We start from the raw sequence: 15,595 nt of genomic DNA on the forward strand, positions 1-15,595 counted from the left end.
AAAAAAAAAAAAAAACAGAGGCAGTCAGATGGCACAGTGGGCAGAGCCCGGGCCCTGGAGTCAGGAGGACTGGACTTCAAATCTGATCAGAGATACTTAACACTTGCTGGCTTGTGACTCTGGTCAAGTCACTTGAACTCAGTTGCTTTACAAAAATAAGAAAAATAAAAACAAACAACCACAACAAATTACAAAACTTATTATTAACTCCTGGTAGCTAGAGAAAGAGACAAGTATGACCATCTATGCATACATCAAGATAGTATTGCTAAAAAAAATTTCAAAATGAGAGGAAGATTAATTATTGGCACTCCCACCCATTGTTTGGTTTATTTGTAGCTACAATAAAGAAAATTCAATTTGCTTATTAGCTTTATGAAAGTATATAGCTGAAAGGGAGTTGAGATGTTTCACTCTCTAGAATGCCACAAAATAAATTTATGTATATGTATATATGTATGTATACATATATGAAAACCTTGCATTGAGAAAGTGAGAATCATATTTATTCCTTTTCTGAGTTATTGTATGATCTGACAGAGACCAGTCAGGGAATGAAAAGAAACTGAGACATATTTATTTTTTTCTAAGTACAAAAAAACAACCACACTTAGAGTTCATATTGGCTGCCCTTATTCTCACGGGGCTTTGGTTCACTACACATGGATTCAGGCTTGGAGATATCCTCAAGTACTTTTTTTCCCCTCCCTCTGCGACTATTTTGGTACATGATCTGGCTGAGATCAAAGATCGAAAGTAGCTGGAAGCTAACATAGAGGATTTTTCTTCTATTGAAGATAGAATATATTTTTTCTACATAACTTAAAGAGAAAACTGGTTAGGGCGAAAATGCATTTTAGTTCATTTGGTGCAAAATTGGAGAAGAGGGAAGATCAAAGTAAGTGACAAAAGAATGATTAGATTGACAGCTATTACAAAAATTTGGTCTTAGTTTCTGAACTGTCCCTTACCTATCTCCCTCTGAAAGCACACATGATTTTTCCTATTCTTATTGCAGAGCTTTAAAAATTATTAGATTTCTTGAATCAAAAAAGACAAACAAATATGGTCAATCATAGTGAAAATGTTCTGACATTCAGTTAGCATACATTAAATAAATGCTGTGCAAAAACTATATAGCAATACCATGTTACTGTATTAGAATTTGTAGAAGGAAAGGAGAATTTATTTGGGGGCGGGGGGGAAGATGTTCTCTAAAAGCTTACTCTTTGGTTGAAGTAATTACTGAATTAGTTTTGATCTAGTTTCTTAAGGTACAGTACAAGTACTTAAAAAAAAAGTTTTAAAGAAACCTCTTATCTTTATATCATTATCATTTCCCATCCTGTACCAGATTGGATCCTCATTTGTGATCTTTACCTCTTTTCCCTAGAAAAAATACCCAGCTGAGAAAAAAAAAAAAAGTCTGATATATAAAGTTATCAGACAACGTATACAATATTCTATTTTGGTAGCTCCCTACCCCTCTGTCCTGAAGTAAATGCTGTGTTTCATTATCTCTTAAAGAGGATCTCCTTAGACTGTTTAATTTCCCTTTAATAGTCTTTCCATTTGCATTTTTTTTTTTTTGTCAATGTAGGAATAGGTAAGTGATGAAGTAGATTGTACACCAGGACTGGACTCTGGAAGACCTGAGTTCAAATCCAGTTTCAGTCACTTTCTAGTTGTGTGGCCCTGGGCAAGTCACTTAATCCTGTTTGCTTGTTTCTTCATGTGTAAAAGGACCTGGGGAAGGAAATGGCAAACCACCCTCAGGTCTTTGACAAAAACATCCCAAATGAGGTATGATTCTCTTCATTTTGCTTATTTTGTTTTGTATCGCTTTAGATAAATGTTGTATTTCTGAGTTGCTCTTATTTTAAATTTCTTTCTGTGCTAAACATATTCTATCATCTATGCTTACCATGGTTTTTTCAACTATTTCCCAATTGACGAGCACTTACTTAGTTTCCTGTTATTTGCTACCAAAAAGAGCTCTATCATACATATTTTAGTAAAAACTGAATCTACCTTTATTCTGTCTGGAAATATTTTTTTAATAGAAAAGAAAGAAGGGCTCATCTGTGCTAGTGAATAGTACTTACATTTCTAAACCATAACAATATTTGATTATTTCTTAATGCCCTTTGATCCAAAGATTCCATTTTGAGGTGAGCAAATACTGCAGAGATCAAAGATGGAAATAGAAGTCCCCGTGTTTACCAACATATTTATAGTATTTCTTGTGGTGGCAAAACAACAGCAACAATAAACTAAACTCCCAAACCTAGAAATGAAGTGGACGCCCATTAATTAGAGAATGGCTAAACAAAGTATAGAATATGAATGTGATGGAATATATCTTTCTGTGAAAAAAGTGAATATGAAGAACTCAGAAAAACATGGGAAAATTATGGATTGATGCAGGGTGAAGTAAATAGAACCATGAGAACAAGACAAAAAAAAAAAACAAAAAAACAAAAAAAAACAACAGAGATAGACCAAATATTTATTGAGGTTTATGTGCCAGGCATTGTGTAAATTACTGGGATGAGGATAGAAATTCAATCAAACAAGATAGTAATTGAACTTTATGAATTTCTATTCTATTGGAGACACCAAAACAGAAGAGAAATAAAAGTCACATGGTGTGGAGATAGCTAGGAAGCAATGTAGAGACCTGGTCCCTGGCAAAAGAAGAGGAAAATTTACCATCAGAGCTGGGCAATGCAAGTGTAGAGTCCAAATATTCAGTGAGAGAGATGAAGATGACTAGAAAATCTAAATCAAAACAACACTGAAAGACAGCTGAACAAATAATTATGCTTGATCCTTAAGAGCAAAGGATAAAACACATTCCTCTATTCTTGATAGAGAATGGCAGGGGATGGGAGACTGTAATGGAAACAATGTTATATTCATTGTCAGACGTGGTTTCTTCAATTAATTTTGTTGAATTTTGATGTTGGTTTTGGTTCACTGGTGATTAGTGATTAGAAAAAGGCTAGTGCAAAATACAAAAGACATCAATACAACTTTTAAAAATTTATATTATTGAATGTACAGAAAGCAGTTAAGTACCTTAAGTATCTTAAGTTAAATGGGTATATACTAATTTGGCTTACGTGATTAAAAACATGAAATAAAATAGTCTCTTTGAACTTGATCGATTCTGATTACAGTAAATTTCTGATTTCAAGTGTTTAATGATATATCATAGCTTAAATCTTAACTAATATCTGGCTACAATGAAGAACAATTAGCACATTAATTAATCAGGTCATGTTTACATTGTTAAGATTAATCACTTGCTTGTTTTAAGTAAGATGGTCTGCTTTCATTAAAGCCATCAGTGCCCATGAGCAAATGAAAATTGATTCCACATATCTGTTTGAATTTTCATTTCTAATTTCACAAAAGAAATATACTCAGATAATTCTATCTTGCACTGACATAAAATTAAGACACAAAAATATAGTTAGGAAACAGTTACCATTCGTGAACATGAATATATACAACATTCACAATTTAGATACTATTCTCATTAAATTGTCAATATACATCTTGGCATATACATGGTTAGGCACAATAAGATATTTTTTAAAAATATATCTGCTAACTTAATCTACATCACAGAACTTGGTACTTACTCATATTTCAGTTCCCCCAATTAGTAGTTCATAGTCTTTCACATTGGCCCAAGACCATAAAATTCAACTCAGCCAAGCAACCATGACACAGCCAACCTGGGAAAAACTAAAAGTCTTTTTCTATTTTATTCAGGAAATATATTCCCTTAGATATCTGGAGCCAGACCAAAGCCATTTTCCAACAAGGGCTGTCGATGACAGAAATATCATATTACTCAGGGTAATGAGGTAGCTTTTCAATTATCTTTGTGTTGATTAACATATATCTTCTGAATGTTAAATATATGTATTTATATAAACAGGTAAGAAAAGTAAATGTGTTAACACCACAATCAGAAATAAAATATGTGTTCACCTTTTCATATGAACCCAGTATTTGTAGCTATTTATTTGGTTGGAGCAGTTGTAGTCAGAGAGTTCAAATGCTAAGAGTTTTCCTGTAGTGTAAAATTATTCTTGGCTGTAATGTCTCTCTAAGGAGCTGCTCTAATTAATGCAAAACACTCTAGATACTACTTAATAAATACTAAGCCTCTTCTAAATGGCACAGAATTAAGATCCTTTATTTAGTAGTGCCTATATATGAAGCCATGGGTTTGTATTTGTGAAATTCATCCAGTACATTACATTTCAGATGGTATGGAGGAGAGGGGAAAGAAATGAAAATGAGAGAGAGAGAGAGAAAACAAGAACATTAGAAAATCCAACCAAAGCTTGGGAATAATTATTTTGCAATTCAATTCATAGTTCTTTTGTATTGTATACCTTAGTAAACTATGTCAACAGAGAATACTCTGGGGAAGAAATTAACTATGTAAATAAAAATATACATGCTGCAAAGCACAATGTAGAATCCCCATGCTTCCAGACAACGGATATGTAAGGAATGCTTTTCAAATGGTAGCTTAATCTGCTTTAATTAATGTTCAGGGCTTGTCCCCTATGAGTACTTTCTTTTCTGCTATTTGTAGATATAGGAAGAAAATGGACTTTTCAAAATACAAAAATTCAACACTTTTTCTTGTAAAAAAAAAAATACTCTTTCAAATTTCCCTGAAAAGCTAGTCTTCACAAAATGGTTGGCTTGATTAAGAGAGAAACATTTTTTTTTTTAAGATTGTGTATGGTTAGTGAAAAGTGAGTATAGAAATTCACAATAACAAAGGGACCAATTTTCCCAAAAAAAAAAAAATCTTTCCTTTACTTATATACATGCCCATGTCTCATCCCCTTCCACCTCAAGAATAAAAAGAAGAATACTCTGGGAACATACTAAAGTTTTGATCTTGAAGCCAGGCTATAAAGGGTATTAATATTTCAAATAATCTGGAAGTTCTTGTTGACCAGGCACAATTTAAAATATAGCAGATAATGGAACACATGTTCTTGATGGCTAGTGCTAGGAACATCTTCTCTAGCATGATCAAGTCTTCATTTATCTTACAAAATTAAGGACAAATCTGTTTCATAATATCTATAATTATGAATCCAATGAGAAATAAGCTTTATTTTTTTTATCCAGCTTGCACTGCAAAAATGAACAGCTATGTATCTAAACTTTATCTCCTAAAATCCTGTAAAGATAAAGTAAATACAATTATCAATCCCTTAAAGCCATATGAAAAAGATCAGACTAGCCACATGCACATATTTACTATATATGCATATAAAACACATTGAGAAACAGACCGAGAGATTGAAGTGGAGAAGAGAGGACAGGAAAGGAAAAGAGGGAGAGAGAGGGGGGAGGGGGGAGAGAGAAAGAGAAATGCCCCATCTAAAAAATTCTCATCAAATCCTCAACACTTTCACTTACTTTTTACCCGACAACACTATTTCAAACACAACTATCCGGCAGAGCATGACATATGTGTTCAAATTAAGTATTTTATCCCTCCCTTCTATAAAGTGAAGTTATAAACTGAAGTTTCAAATCTGAAAAGGCACCAACGCCCATATTGTTAAGGGAAAGAAGAAAACTTGAAAGTTCCTATTTTAACCTGTTTGAAATAAAGGTAGAAAGTGCAAATCAAAGCAAAAAATTAGGAAACTTCATTGGTAGGTGAAGTAGACTTATAAACACATGTACAAACATATATAAAAATATATGTACACACATATTTACTACATATCTGTGTTTAATAAATTGGATTTATCTCAGAATCAAATGATGAACATGATGTGCTCTCGGTAAATCTTAACCCCCCACTTCCCCATTCCTCAAACCACCTTCTTCCCCTCCCCCACTTTTTCTTTCCAGAAGACAGAGGATGCCTGATGCATCTTGCACTGTAGTGCAAACAGACCCCAAAAAGGGAGGAAGATAAAATGAATTTAAATTCCAAAGAGGTTCCAGTGCTGGTTTCCTAGTCCCCGAGTCAGCAATGTGTTTGTGAAAATTCAGGCTTTTTGTCTCTTAGAAAAAAGGAGCTAAATCTACATCGGTGGCCCAGTCTCGGTTTGCTATTCTTTGCATTTTCTATTCAAGTGAATGAGAGTGAATGAAGTGGCCCAGGACCTTTTATTTGATCTACTCACTTGCATAAAGTGACAGAATTCTAATATATTTGTTTAATGCTCTTCAATGGGCTTTCACTTTCTTGCTTGCAAATGAAGCCTCCGTGTGCAAAGTTTTGTTCCCCTCTGGCTCAGGGACATATTTCATAACTTGGGCCGAGGTTTGAAGTGATCTTGAGAGGAGTTTTAGCCTCAAAAAGTGGGAAATAAAGAAACAGATGTGAAGTTATTGTAAATTCCTATAGTGGGCTCTGAGGCTATTGTGAGCCCACTGCAGGCGGTCCAGAGCCTCTCCCTTTCATGCTGTAATTGAAACATATTAATTAGATAATTTGTTGTTAGTTTAAACGAAACAAATACATCCCCTTCAAGGCTTCACAGCCAGTGGGGTGGAGATTTTTTGGTTGTTGTTTTAGTTTTGTTTTCTTGGGATATCCATGTGTATATGTTTTAAGGTTTTGTTAATGACATTTTATTAAGACTTTAAGATCTAACTCTTGTAAAAGTCGAATCCCTGGTCCTTTCTGTTTCCTAGAGTGGTAATTTACAAAGGATCTTTCTATTTGTAAAGATATAAACAGCAATCTCCCTCCCCTCCATAGTCCAATGTAAAGAGTCTTTTTTTTTTTTTTTTTCTTTCTTCACCCACCCCTATCCCAGTCAAACACCTGATCAGACTTGGGTTCCCAAGACAATCACTTTTCTCACAAGCTATGCAAAGGGAAAAGACACACCACAGCATCAGTGTAGTTCTGAGGATCATTCACCAGGACTAGTTACTATTTCTGAAAGTTTTGAGGTGAGAGAGAGAGAGAGAGAGAGAGAGAGAGAGAGAGAGAGAGAGAATAGATCTAACTATAATACAATAATTATACCAGAATGTCCAAAATGAGTAGAGAATTATTTTTAAAATACCTTTTAGCACCAACTGATGTTAGAAAAGGCTCTCTAGCTAGGATCCCAAATCAAATCCTTTGATTTACCTTTGATAATAACTCCTCTTAGTCCTCAGTATAGGGCTGGTATTAACTTTTCTTTTTGTACACACACACACACACACACACACGCACACACTCACACACCGTCCGTGTTGTCTTTTCCAGTTTTATTTCAGATCTGTGTTTATTGACTTTGGACTTGAGCCAAGTAAAGAGATTTAACTAGACAAAACAGTAAATTGTAGTCACTGGAGATATGAACTTGCTAACTTGTTGGTGTATTTTAGATAAATAGGTCTCATTTCCTAAGGCAAGAGGAAATGGATGCTTAATTCTATCTTTGAATTTCTGAATACAGTTAAAAATAAAACAAACCAAAGGAAACTGCCAGCCTATTTATTACTGTACATGTGCAGAATCATCTAACCAAGTGTGATAAGTTCTTTATCACATAAAACTTGTTATATTTCCTTATAGGCGTAATAGCACCTCCAATGAACATAAGATTTTTAAAAATCTGAATTGAAACGTCTTCTCTGATGGATATGGAAAAACTATATTATTGTGTGTCTCTTCGCATGTTTACACATTCACATGGAATATTCTTATGTTGACATGCCTCTTCATATGCTGTCAATATAGGGAAGCTAATGGTGAATCTGCTATTGGGAATGTTTACCTGCTGAAAATCTCCAGAGACAATTTTTTAAAATCAAACCGTGGCCCCAACTGTGGCCACTTCACATGCCCTCTTAATAGCCGGAGGATGAACTCGGGCAGTCTGTATTCAACTTTTCTGGATTTGATGAGATTAGATTTTCCTAGAGATATTCTTCGTTTAGTTTTGAACGGAACTATGAGGAAGTAAAAGGCACTTAAGGAATACGTAGGTCATTTCTTTTTTTCATAAAAGTTTTGAGAGTTTTATATCCCAGGGTCTAATAAGTTGCCAGTGTTTTCTTGAGCTGATCTTGTTGATATAATTGTGAGTTGGACTTGATGAATGAATTCAGTTGTCCCTTGTCTGACAAGCTTTAGTAGCTTCATGCATTTTAATCAGTCCAATGATTCATTTATTTTCCACCTTTTTTTTCTTTTTGGCTGTGTGTGGGATCCATGCTTTTAAAAATTGGTTGCAATAGGATTAATTGCTCTACGTTGATCTTAAACTTCTTTTCTTGAAGCACACTTCTGAGTATCTGATAAACACAGATTGTTTTCTGAAGACTATAGAAAATTCTGTTATATTCATATGTTTTTGGTGTGCCCAAAGTTATTTTGTTTAATCATTTTAAATGGTTATACATTATGCCTTATGGTTTCCAAGAATGTAGATCTCAAATATCAATAAGCATTTAAGCATCTTTGTCTTGTAACTTTTTTAGCTGAATGCACACCCGTCTTTAAAAATATGGCAATTCCTACAATAAAATTTCATGGCTTGGAGCCATAAATGCCATTTAATATTACTTTCAGAATCTAGAGAAATGAAAATATTTGGAATCAAGCTCTTGCGAAGCTAACATGCATTTCTTGAAAATTAAGTTCATTAAACATTGTCTTCCAAGGTAGAACAATGAATCCAAATATTTTCGATCCAAGTGACTCATTTGTTTTACAGATGTGTTGATATTTGGGCTATTCTGAAAAAGAAAGTCTCAAGGACTATAATAATTTAATTTAAAATGATATTTAAGTCTGACTTCAACTGAAATGGCATAAGCAGGAGATTTTAATTTATACTGATAAAATAGCTACCCTGCCTCTCTCTGAAGCATTGTTTGATCTTACATGCATATTATTTTGCATATCTTGCGATACCTTAAGATAAATGCCAAATAAAGGAGATACCAAGGACTGTCATGAGTTTTTTTCTGTTACACCTGCGTAATAGACACAGATCATGCATATATGAACACCTTTTAGAGTCTGCCTGAAAAAAATCTTTCCCAAAGGTAAAAGCAAAGTAGAAGGAATTCAGGTTTCAAACAAACAGGAAGTAGGAAAGACATTCTGCATCTGTGATGTCCCTTAAAAATTGTATCTCAGGTAGCATTTACATTTCTTAAAATGTTCTTGGGGGGGGGGGCAACTATTCAAAAAGACAAGAAACTAAATCTTAATTTACATATTTTAATGAGAAAATATTATTTGGACTAGGTTCATAATTTAACATAGACACTTTTTTTAATCCTTTGTCTTAAAACAGGCATGCTGGGAACAAGAACATCAATATTTTAAATGTCATGCTTATTCTGTACAGGAAGGGGAGAAAAGATTTCTTTACAGCTCTGATGACAACTTTTGTTTTTTAACTTAAGCAGTTCACAGCAGGAAAAAAAAAAAAACAGTTTGGGTTTCCAGCAAACTACCTAAAACTAAGGAAATATAGCAAACAAAAAGTGCATTTTACACAGTTTATCATCATTCCTATTCACAAGCATGTACATCCCTTTGCAGCCCTTTCAGTCTCTAATAAAACAGAAAATTTCTAATAAAGCAAACAGAAAGACTAGTCTTGGAGGAGAAATTTCCAATAATATTCCTCCTACCTCATCTTACCAGGTTCACTACTGCAGCTAGCTCGTCAAGGGTTACCCTTGGCTGTCTTCTTATTTGTGGTTTTATTTCATTTTAATTTTATTAAGCAGTAAAATAAATAGCTTAAATGATCTCTAAGGGATCAGAAAAAAGTTGTCATACAAATGAACTTTTCCAGCTTCCCCGGTTCTAAACCCCAACTTTCTTCTAAATCACCTGGACAGAAACGGAAAAGTCAAAGTTGACTTTTCAGCTGGTATTTGTAAAATGGGCCTAATAAGCCTCAGGGTACAGACTCAAGTTCACTATTTACTTTTTGACTGGAACTTTGTAAACAATATGGGGTTTGTTTATTTGTTTATTGTTTCTCCCACCCCTCCCCCACTCACTTTGGAAAGGGGTCCTGCCCTTGGCTTTCGTGCATAACCTTTCTACTTCCAACACTTCAGTGCTCAGTGCTCCCGGTTGGAAAAATGAAATAAACAAAATCAAACCAAACCCAGAGCCCACAAACTGGAGAGACTGGATTAAGCCGCCGAGCAACTTGGGTGAATTTGCTGGCTGCTGTCCGGGAAGCACTGAGAAAGGGGTGGCTTGGGAGCGCACTGGGGCTTGGACTGCTGTGGGAATTCTGGGCTTGGTGGTCCCATCCCACCTTGGATAAGACACAAACAAATTCAGGATCTTAAGTGACTTGCTCTGCCGCCTCACTGCTGAAGGGGTCCCGTAGTGGCGCACCCAGTGCAGGTGCAGGTAGAAGAAAAAATAAAAAGAAGCTCAAGAGCTTGTTATTTCTGAATTGTTGACTGACAAAAGAAGAGCGGGAAGGAGTCGTGGAGGGTTCGGATTCTGAAGGAAGCCTGGAAATGGGCGGCGAGTGGCAGGCGGCCCTCACAGGGGCTTCTCTCCTACCCCAGGGTGGGGAGGGGGACAAAAGAAAGGAGGGAGTGACTCAACTTCACTCTCCAGCGGGGGATGGGCCATGAAAATTCCTGCACGCCTGTAGGCGCCGAGTTCGTGGACTCTCCCAAGTTTCTGTTGTATTTCCTTTGCTGTCCAAAACAAAGTTTTAGAAAACCGGGGCCTGGACCTAAAGGAAAGGAGAATGGTCAGAGTTTCAACCCTGGCGCAGCAAGCCTGCACTCGGTTGAAATGGGGATCTTGTGTGGCTTGGGGGAAGCTGGGAGTAGAGGAAGCAGGTGTGGGGTGAGTGGTTAGAAGATATCCCCGAGAGACTCAATCGGGGACTGTGTGTGGCTAGGGGGAAGGGAAGCAGGGAGGGAGTCGTGGGGCCCAGCCGCTCCGGGTCAGTGCACGGCCACAGAGTGCAAGGCGGAAGCCGGGCTGGTGAGAGTCTCGCTCGGAGTGGCGGGGCTGCTTTGGCTGGTCGCTGTCTGCGAAGAAGTGGGGCTGAGTGAGGGAGGCGAGTTCGAGAGCAGCGTGGGGATGGGCGCGGGCAAAGCGGGCAGGGCGGGCACAGCAGCTGGCGTGGGTTTGATGGGCACCGGGATGGCTGGCAGCGTCTGCCCTCCGTGGCACAGAGGCTTCAGTGGTACCCCGTAAGCGCTGTAGTCGCCGCTCGCCATGGAGATAGGGGTGGCCGAGTCGATCATGCCTGAACCGTACATATGGGGCCAGCCAGTGCCCAAGGAACTGCCCATGGTAGTCAACTGATTCGGGAGGGGATAGGCGGCGGGCACCGGCTGCATAGCGGAGAAAGCCAAGCCCCCGGGCATCTTATACTCGCGAGCGATGATATTCTCGATAGCGAAGGGATGCTTAAAACCCGAGGGTTGTGACACCCCACCCAGGTTGTAGGCGGCCGCGGGCATTTGAGGCAGGTGGGTGCCCGAGGCTGCCAGGGCGCTAAGGCGCAGCTTGGCCTGCTGCTGCAGGTACTGAGCCGCGTCGGCCGGTTTGCTGGGCGCCAAGTGGTCAGACTTGAGCACCTTGAAGCGTTTGCGGCGCCTCAGGAAACTGCCATTCTCGAACATGTCACCGCAGCTAGGGTGCAGAGCCCAGAAGCTGCCCTTACCGGGCTGGTCTGGCCGCCGCGGGATCTTGATGAAGCAGTCATTGAAGGAAAGGTTGTGGCGCAAGCTATTCTGCCAACGCTGTGTGTTCTCCCGGTAGTAGGGGAAGCGGTCCATGATGAACTTGTAAATTTCGCTTAGGGGCAGCATCTTCTCTGGGGAGCTCTGGATGGCCATGGCAGTAAGGGAGATATAAGAGTAAGGCGGCTTCTGGTCGCTGTACGTGTTTCGACCCGGCCGAGGCATCTTCCTCCTCCTCCTCTTCGCGGGCGGGCTGGCAGGCTGCTTCGATCTGCCAGGGAGAGGAAGGTTGGGGGAGGGGGCAGACGGACAGATACCTCGAGGTCAGCGGGGCCGAGTTATAGGTCTATTTAGAGGTGGGAAGAGGGAAAGGGGCAAAGAAGTGGGGAAACAGTAAGTATGGAGTAAGGGAAAGAACAGGGGAGGGGGAGAAGAGTAACCAACCCCAATTTAACCTTAAAGATCTCGGTTAGTCTCTGACCCGCCTGGGACCATAACCTCTCCAAAGTAACTTTTCGAGCCGTACTGGTCAGTGCCCGAACAGCAAGCAAGAGAGAGAAATGCGGAAGAAGAACCCGAGAAGGGGGCCCAGGGACTTGGAGGCGACGAGGAAGAAGATTGGAGAGGGGGGAGTCTAGGCAGTACCCACCTTAAAGTTGATCGAAGTTGACCGTCCGCATCCGGGATGCTGCCCGCTGGGCGTCCGTTTCCCAAAGCCCAGCAGCACTAGCGCTTGCTTGTGAGGCTCTGCGCTCGGCTCGGCTGGGCTGCGGCTCAGCCCCTCGAAGCCCCGAAGCCTCACAGTCCCCGGCGATCTCCAACTCTGTGCCCCCCTCCCGGCGGGCAGCCTCAGCTCCAATGACCACTGGCGGCGGCAGCAACTGCGCCGGGGCTGCAGCGGGAGCTGCTCTCTCCTCCGCCGCGATGCTGAGCTAGGTAGTTGCCTCCATGTCCTTCCTGTAACCATCTGATAGTTTTATGCGGTGACAGGAGCAGAAAAGACCCCTGTAGAGGCGCTTCATTAATGTGCCACTTCTTTGCTATCATATGACAATCGCCTTGGGAGGAGGAGGAGGAGGAGGAGGAGGAGGAGGAGGAGGAGGAGGAGGAGGGGAGGAGGAGGAGGAGGAGGAATGGAGGGAGGGAAAGGGGGCTGGAGAAGGAGGGGGCTGAAAGAGAGAGGGAGAGGGAGAGGAGAGAGAGAGGCATAATCTGGTTTCATTTACACCTATTTACATGGACACCTTGGGCCAATAGAAATCATTTCCATTTGAAGACAAGGCGAGGGGTGAAAAGGCTCAACAACCGGAATTGAAGTGGGATGGCACCCCCAGTCTCAGTTCGTGTGAAGGTATGCAACGGCCCTTCTGTGGACTGCGCAGGGAGCTTAGTCTGCGATTCACACTTACAAATGGAGCTACTGAGCAGAGCGATGTTTGACATGGAAATTGCTTGGCTGTGGTATTCTGTTTGTTCTGCATTGTTAACTGATTTGTATTGTTGGCTAACTTAAGGCAGGGCTTTTCCTTAACGAGAGACTTTTCCTTTTGCCCAATCAAACCGCGTTCATGGCTGTTGCAAGGGTGATTATAATGAAAATGCAATACTTTTCAGTCCTCACCAAGGCCGGCTGAAGTTTGCATTACCTTCTAAGCTGTTTCCTCTGCCGTGCAGAATTTGGTGTGTCGCTTTAAAAAAAAATCTGATGGGGTTTTATAAATTATATAATTGGATCGGACAGCCCTTAATAGGAGCTCATTTTGCTTCTAAACGTTTTGGTCGGGTTTAAAAAAAAAAAAAATTAAGGCGGGGTATCTGTATTTTACTTGCCAAACTGTTTGCTTTAAAATTACCCCGGTAATTTGATTTGACATTAGAGTTGTAGATGTCAGTTCAATGCAGATGGTATTCTAACCAGGTGAATTCCTGCTTGTTTTCCTATTCTCGAATCAAGCTCCAGGGAGTTGGGGGTTCCATTTACCTAGTTGTTTCAAGTGTTAGAGGATTGAATCTCCCAGTTTGCATTTTACAGCCGGAACTTTTCTGAGTTTTTCCCTCCCTTCCCCAGGAGAGGTTATTTAGGATGTCCAGGCTACATGAAAATAGAGAGTCTTCCAGAAAGCCATCAGAAGTCCCATAAAACCAGCAGTAGCTTCTGAGGCTTGCAAAGAGAGGGGAACAGTTTTGATTTGGGGGAGGGAGGGGGGTCAAAGGCGAATGTGAGTGCTAACGGAGATGTTTAGTGAAGTTTTCTAGTTTTTCTTTGGATCGCTCTCTCGGATGAATTCAATTATGTATTTTTAATCGCTGTAGAATAAACGCTAAATCAACGTCCCCGCGTGCCCTGTAATTATCTATTTGTACGATCCCTTAGCATTGCATGACTTTGAGGTTTTAAGAGAAATTTGTCCTATCTCCATAGTCCAAACACATCGTTTTTCAAGTATTTAAGAGAACTATGTAGGGAGAACATATTAAAAAATGTTGACATTTTAATCTCAGCAAATTTTCCGATGAGGTTAAAAAGCTGATTCTGACTATCATAAAGAAGATATTCCATACTTAGTAGACACCCCCCCACACACACACACAAACATCCCAACACGCCCTTACCCCCCACCCCCCCATTAACAACATTTTCGGAGGTGGTCAATAACTCACCAAAACGTAACTTAAACACGATGTATTTAGGAGATTAAACAATTTCATTAATATTGAAATGGCTCCCGGGTCTGAGCTGACTCGTTTGAAATGCAAGCGCACGTTTTTCAATATTAACAGAAGTACTTGAAGAAAAGAATAATGTCACCTTCTTAATTCAGTAAAAATAACCGGGAGAAGGAAGAGACGGGGGTGGGGGGGTGGGGGGGGGCGGAGCGGAGATAGAAAGGGGGAGGGGAAAAGTACCCATCCGTATACTGTGTGATGATTCCAGAAAGAAGATTCTTTTTATGTAGATGAACCACCTAGATATTAGTGAAAACCGCATTTAAGCCACTGTCCCTGGGAGTACCTACCGGAGCCGAGCTCTCATTAGCCATATAACAAGGCTCAGCAAGTTAAATTGTGGTGACTGGTTCAGATAGCTTTTTCTGGGAAAGGAGGCAAAGCTCTTCCCTAGGGATCTCGAAAAGACAGGTTTGGGAACTAGTGCAAGTACTGGCATTTCCGAATTTTTTTTTTTTTTTAATGAATCATGTACCTATTTTTCCTTTTCCATAAAAGACCACAGTTCTCAGAGGGAAAGCATTGAAGTACATTCTCCAGTAAAAACTGGATTTGAAGACCTTTCCTCTTCCTTCTTCAGAAATGGAGTATAGGTAGAGCGGCCTATTAAGGCTCTGGTGAATGTCATTAGTCTTCTTTTTAACATCTCAACACATATATACATATGATTATAGATTATATAATGAACAAACTGTCACTATGTGGTTAGTATCTTTAATTGCCTGTCCAAAAAGTTTTGTTTCTTTTTATAGAAGAGCAAAAAAGGAGATAGATAGGTGAACGATGGCTCTATTTGGGGACAAGGAACAATATAATAAGTGTGGCAAACAGGAAAATTTTCTTTTTACTTGTGTGTGTGTGTGTGTGTGAGAGAGAGAGAGAGAGAGAGAGAGACAGACAGACAGACAGACAGACACATACAGAGCAGAGAGAGAGACAGGGATACAGACAGAGACAGAGACACACAGGCACACAGAGACACAGAGATAGAGACACAGAGACAGTTTTTAAAGTGTTAACTAATCTTCAGTTAGAATAAACAGAAAATTAACTAACTCAAAGACTGAAATTGTTGAAGTATTAAAATGCAAGCTGAAATAAATCTTTTCCCATGTTTCCTGGAAAGTTGCAATCACCAGCCTTAGAATCATTGATAATACAAATAAAA

The 15,595-nt window shown here is 39.6% G+C and overlaps 1 protein-coding gene across 1 annotated transcript; it reads right to left on the minus strand.

The window, feature by feature from the left end:
• Positions 1-9,261: 9,261 nt before the first annotated feature.
• On the minus strand, positions 9,262-12,422 carry FOXB1 (forkhead box B1). Its single transcript, XM_003755608.2, has 2 exons — positions 12,350-12,422; positions 9,262-11,971 (listed from the first exon to the last, which is right to left on the minus strand). Exon 2 carries the CDS (start codon positions 11,923-11,925, stop codon positions 10,954-10,956), a length of 972 nt encoding a protein of 323 aa, XP_003755656.2. The 5' UTR covers positions 11,926-11,971; positions 12,350-12,422; the 3' UTR covers positions 9,262-10,953.
• Positions 12,423-15,595: the final 3,173 nt, after the last annotated feature.

The sequence above is a fragment of the Sarcophilus harrisii genome, chromosome 2 (assembly GCF_902635505.1).
Source record: "Sarcophilus harrisii chromosome 2, mSarHar1.11, whole genome shotgun sequence".
Classification (NCBI taxonomy): domain Eukaryota; kingdom Metazoa; phylum Chordata; class Mammalia; order Dasyuromorphia; family Dasyuridae; genus Sarcophilus; species Sarcophilus harrisii.

Coding starts and splice junctions, on each gene's coding strand:
- FOXB1 (XM_003755608.2), bottom strand. CDS start 11,925: ATGCCTCGGCCGGGTCGAAACACGTACAGCGACCAGAAGCCGCCTTAC.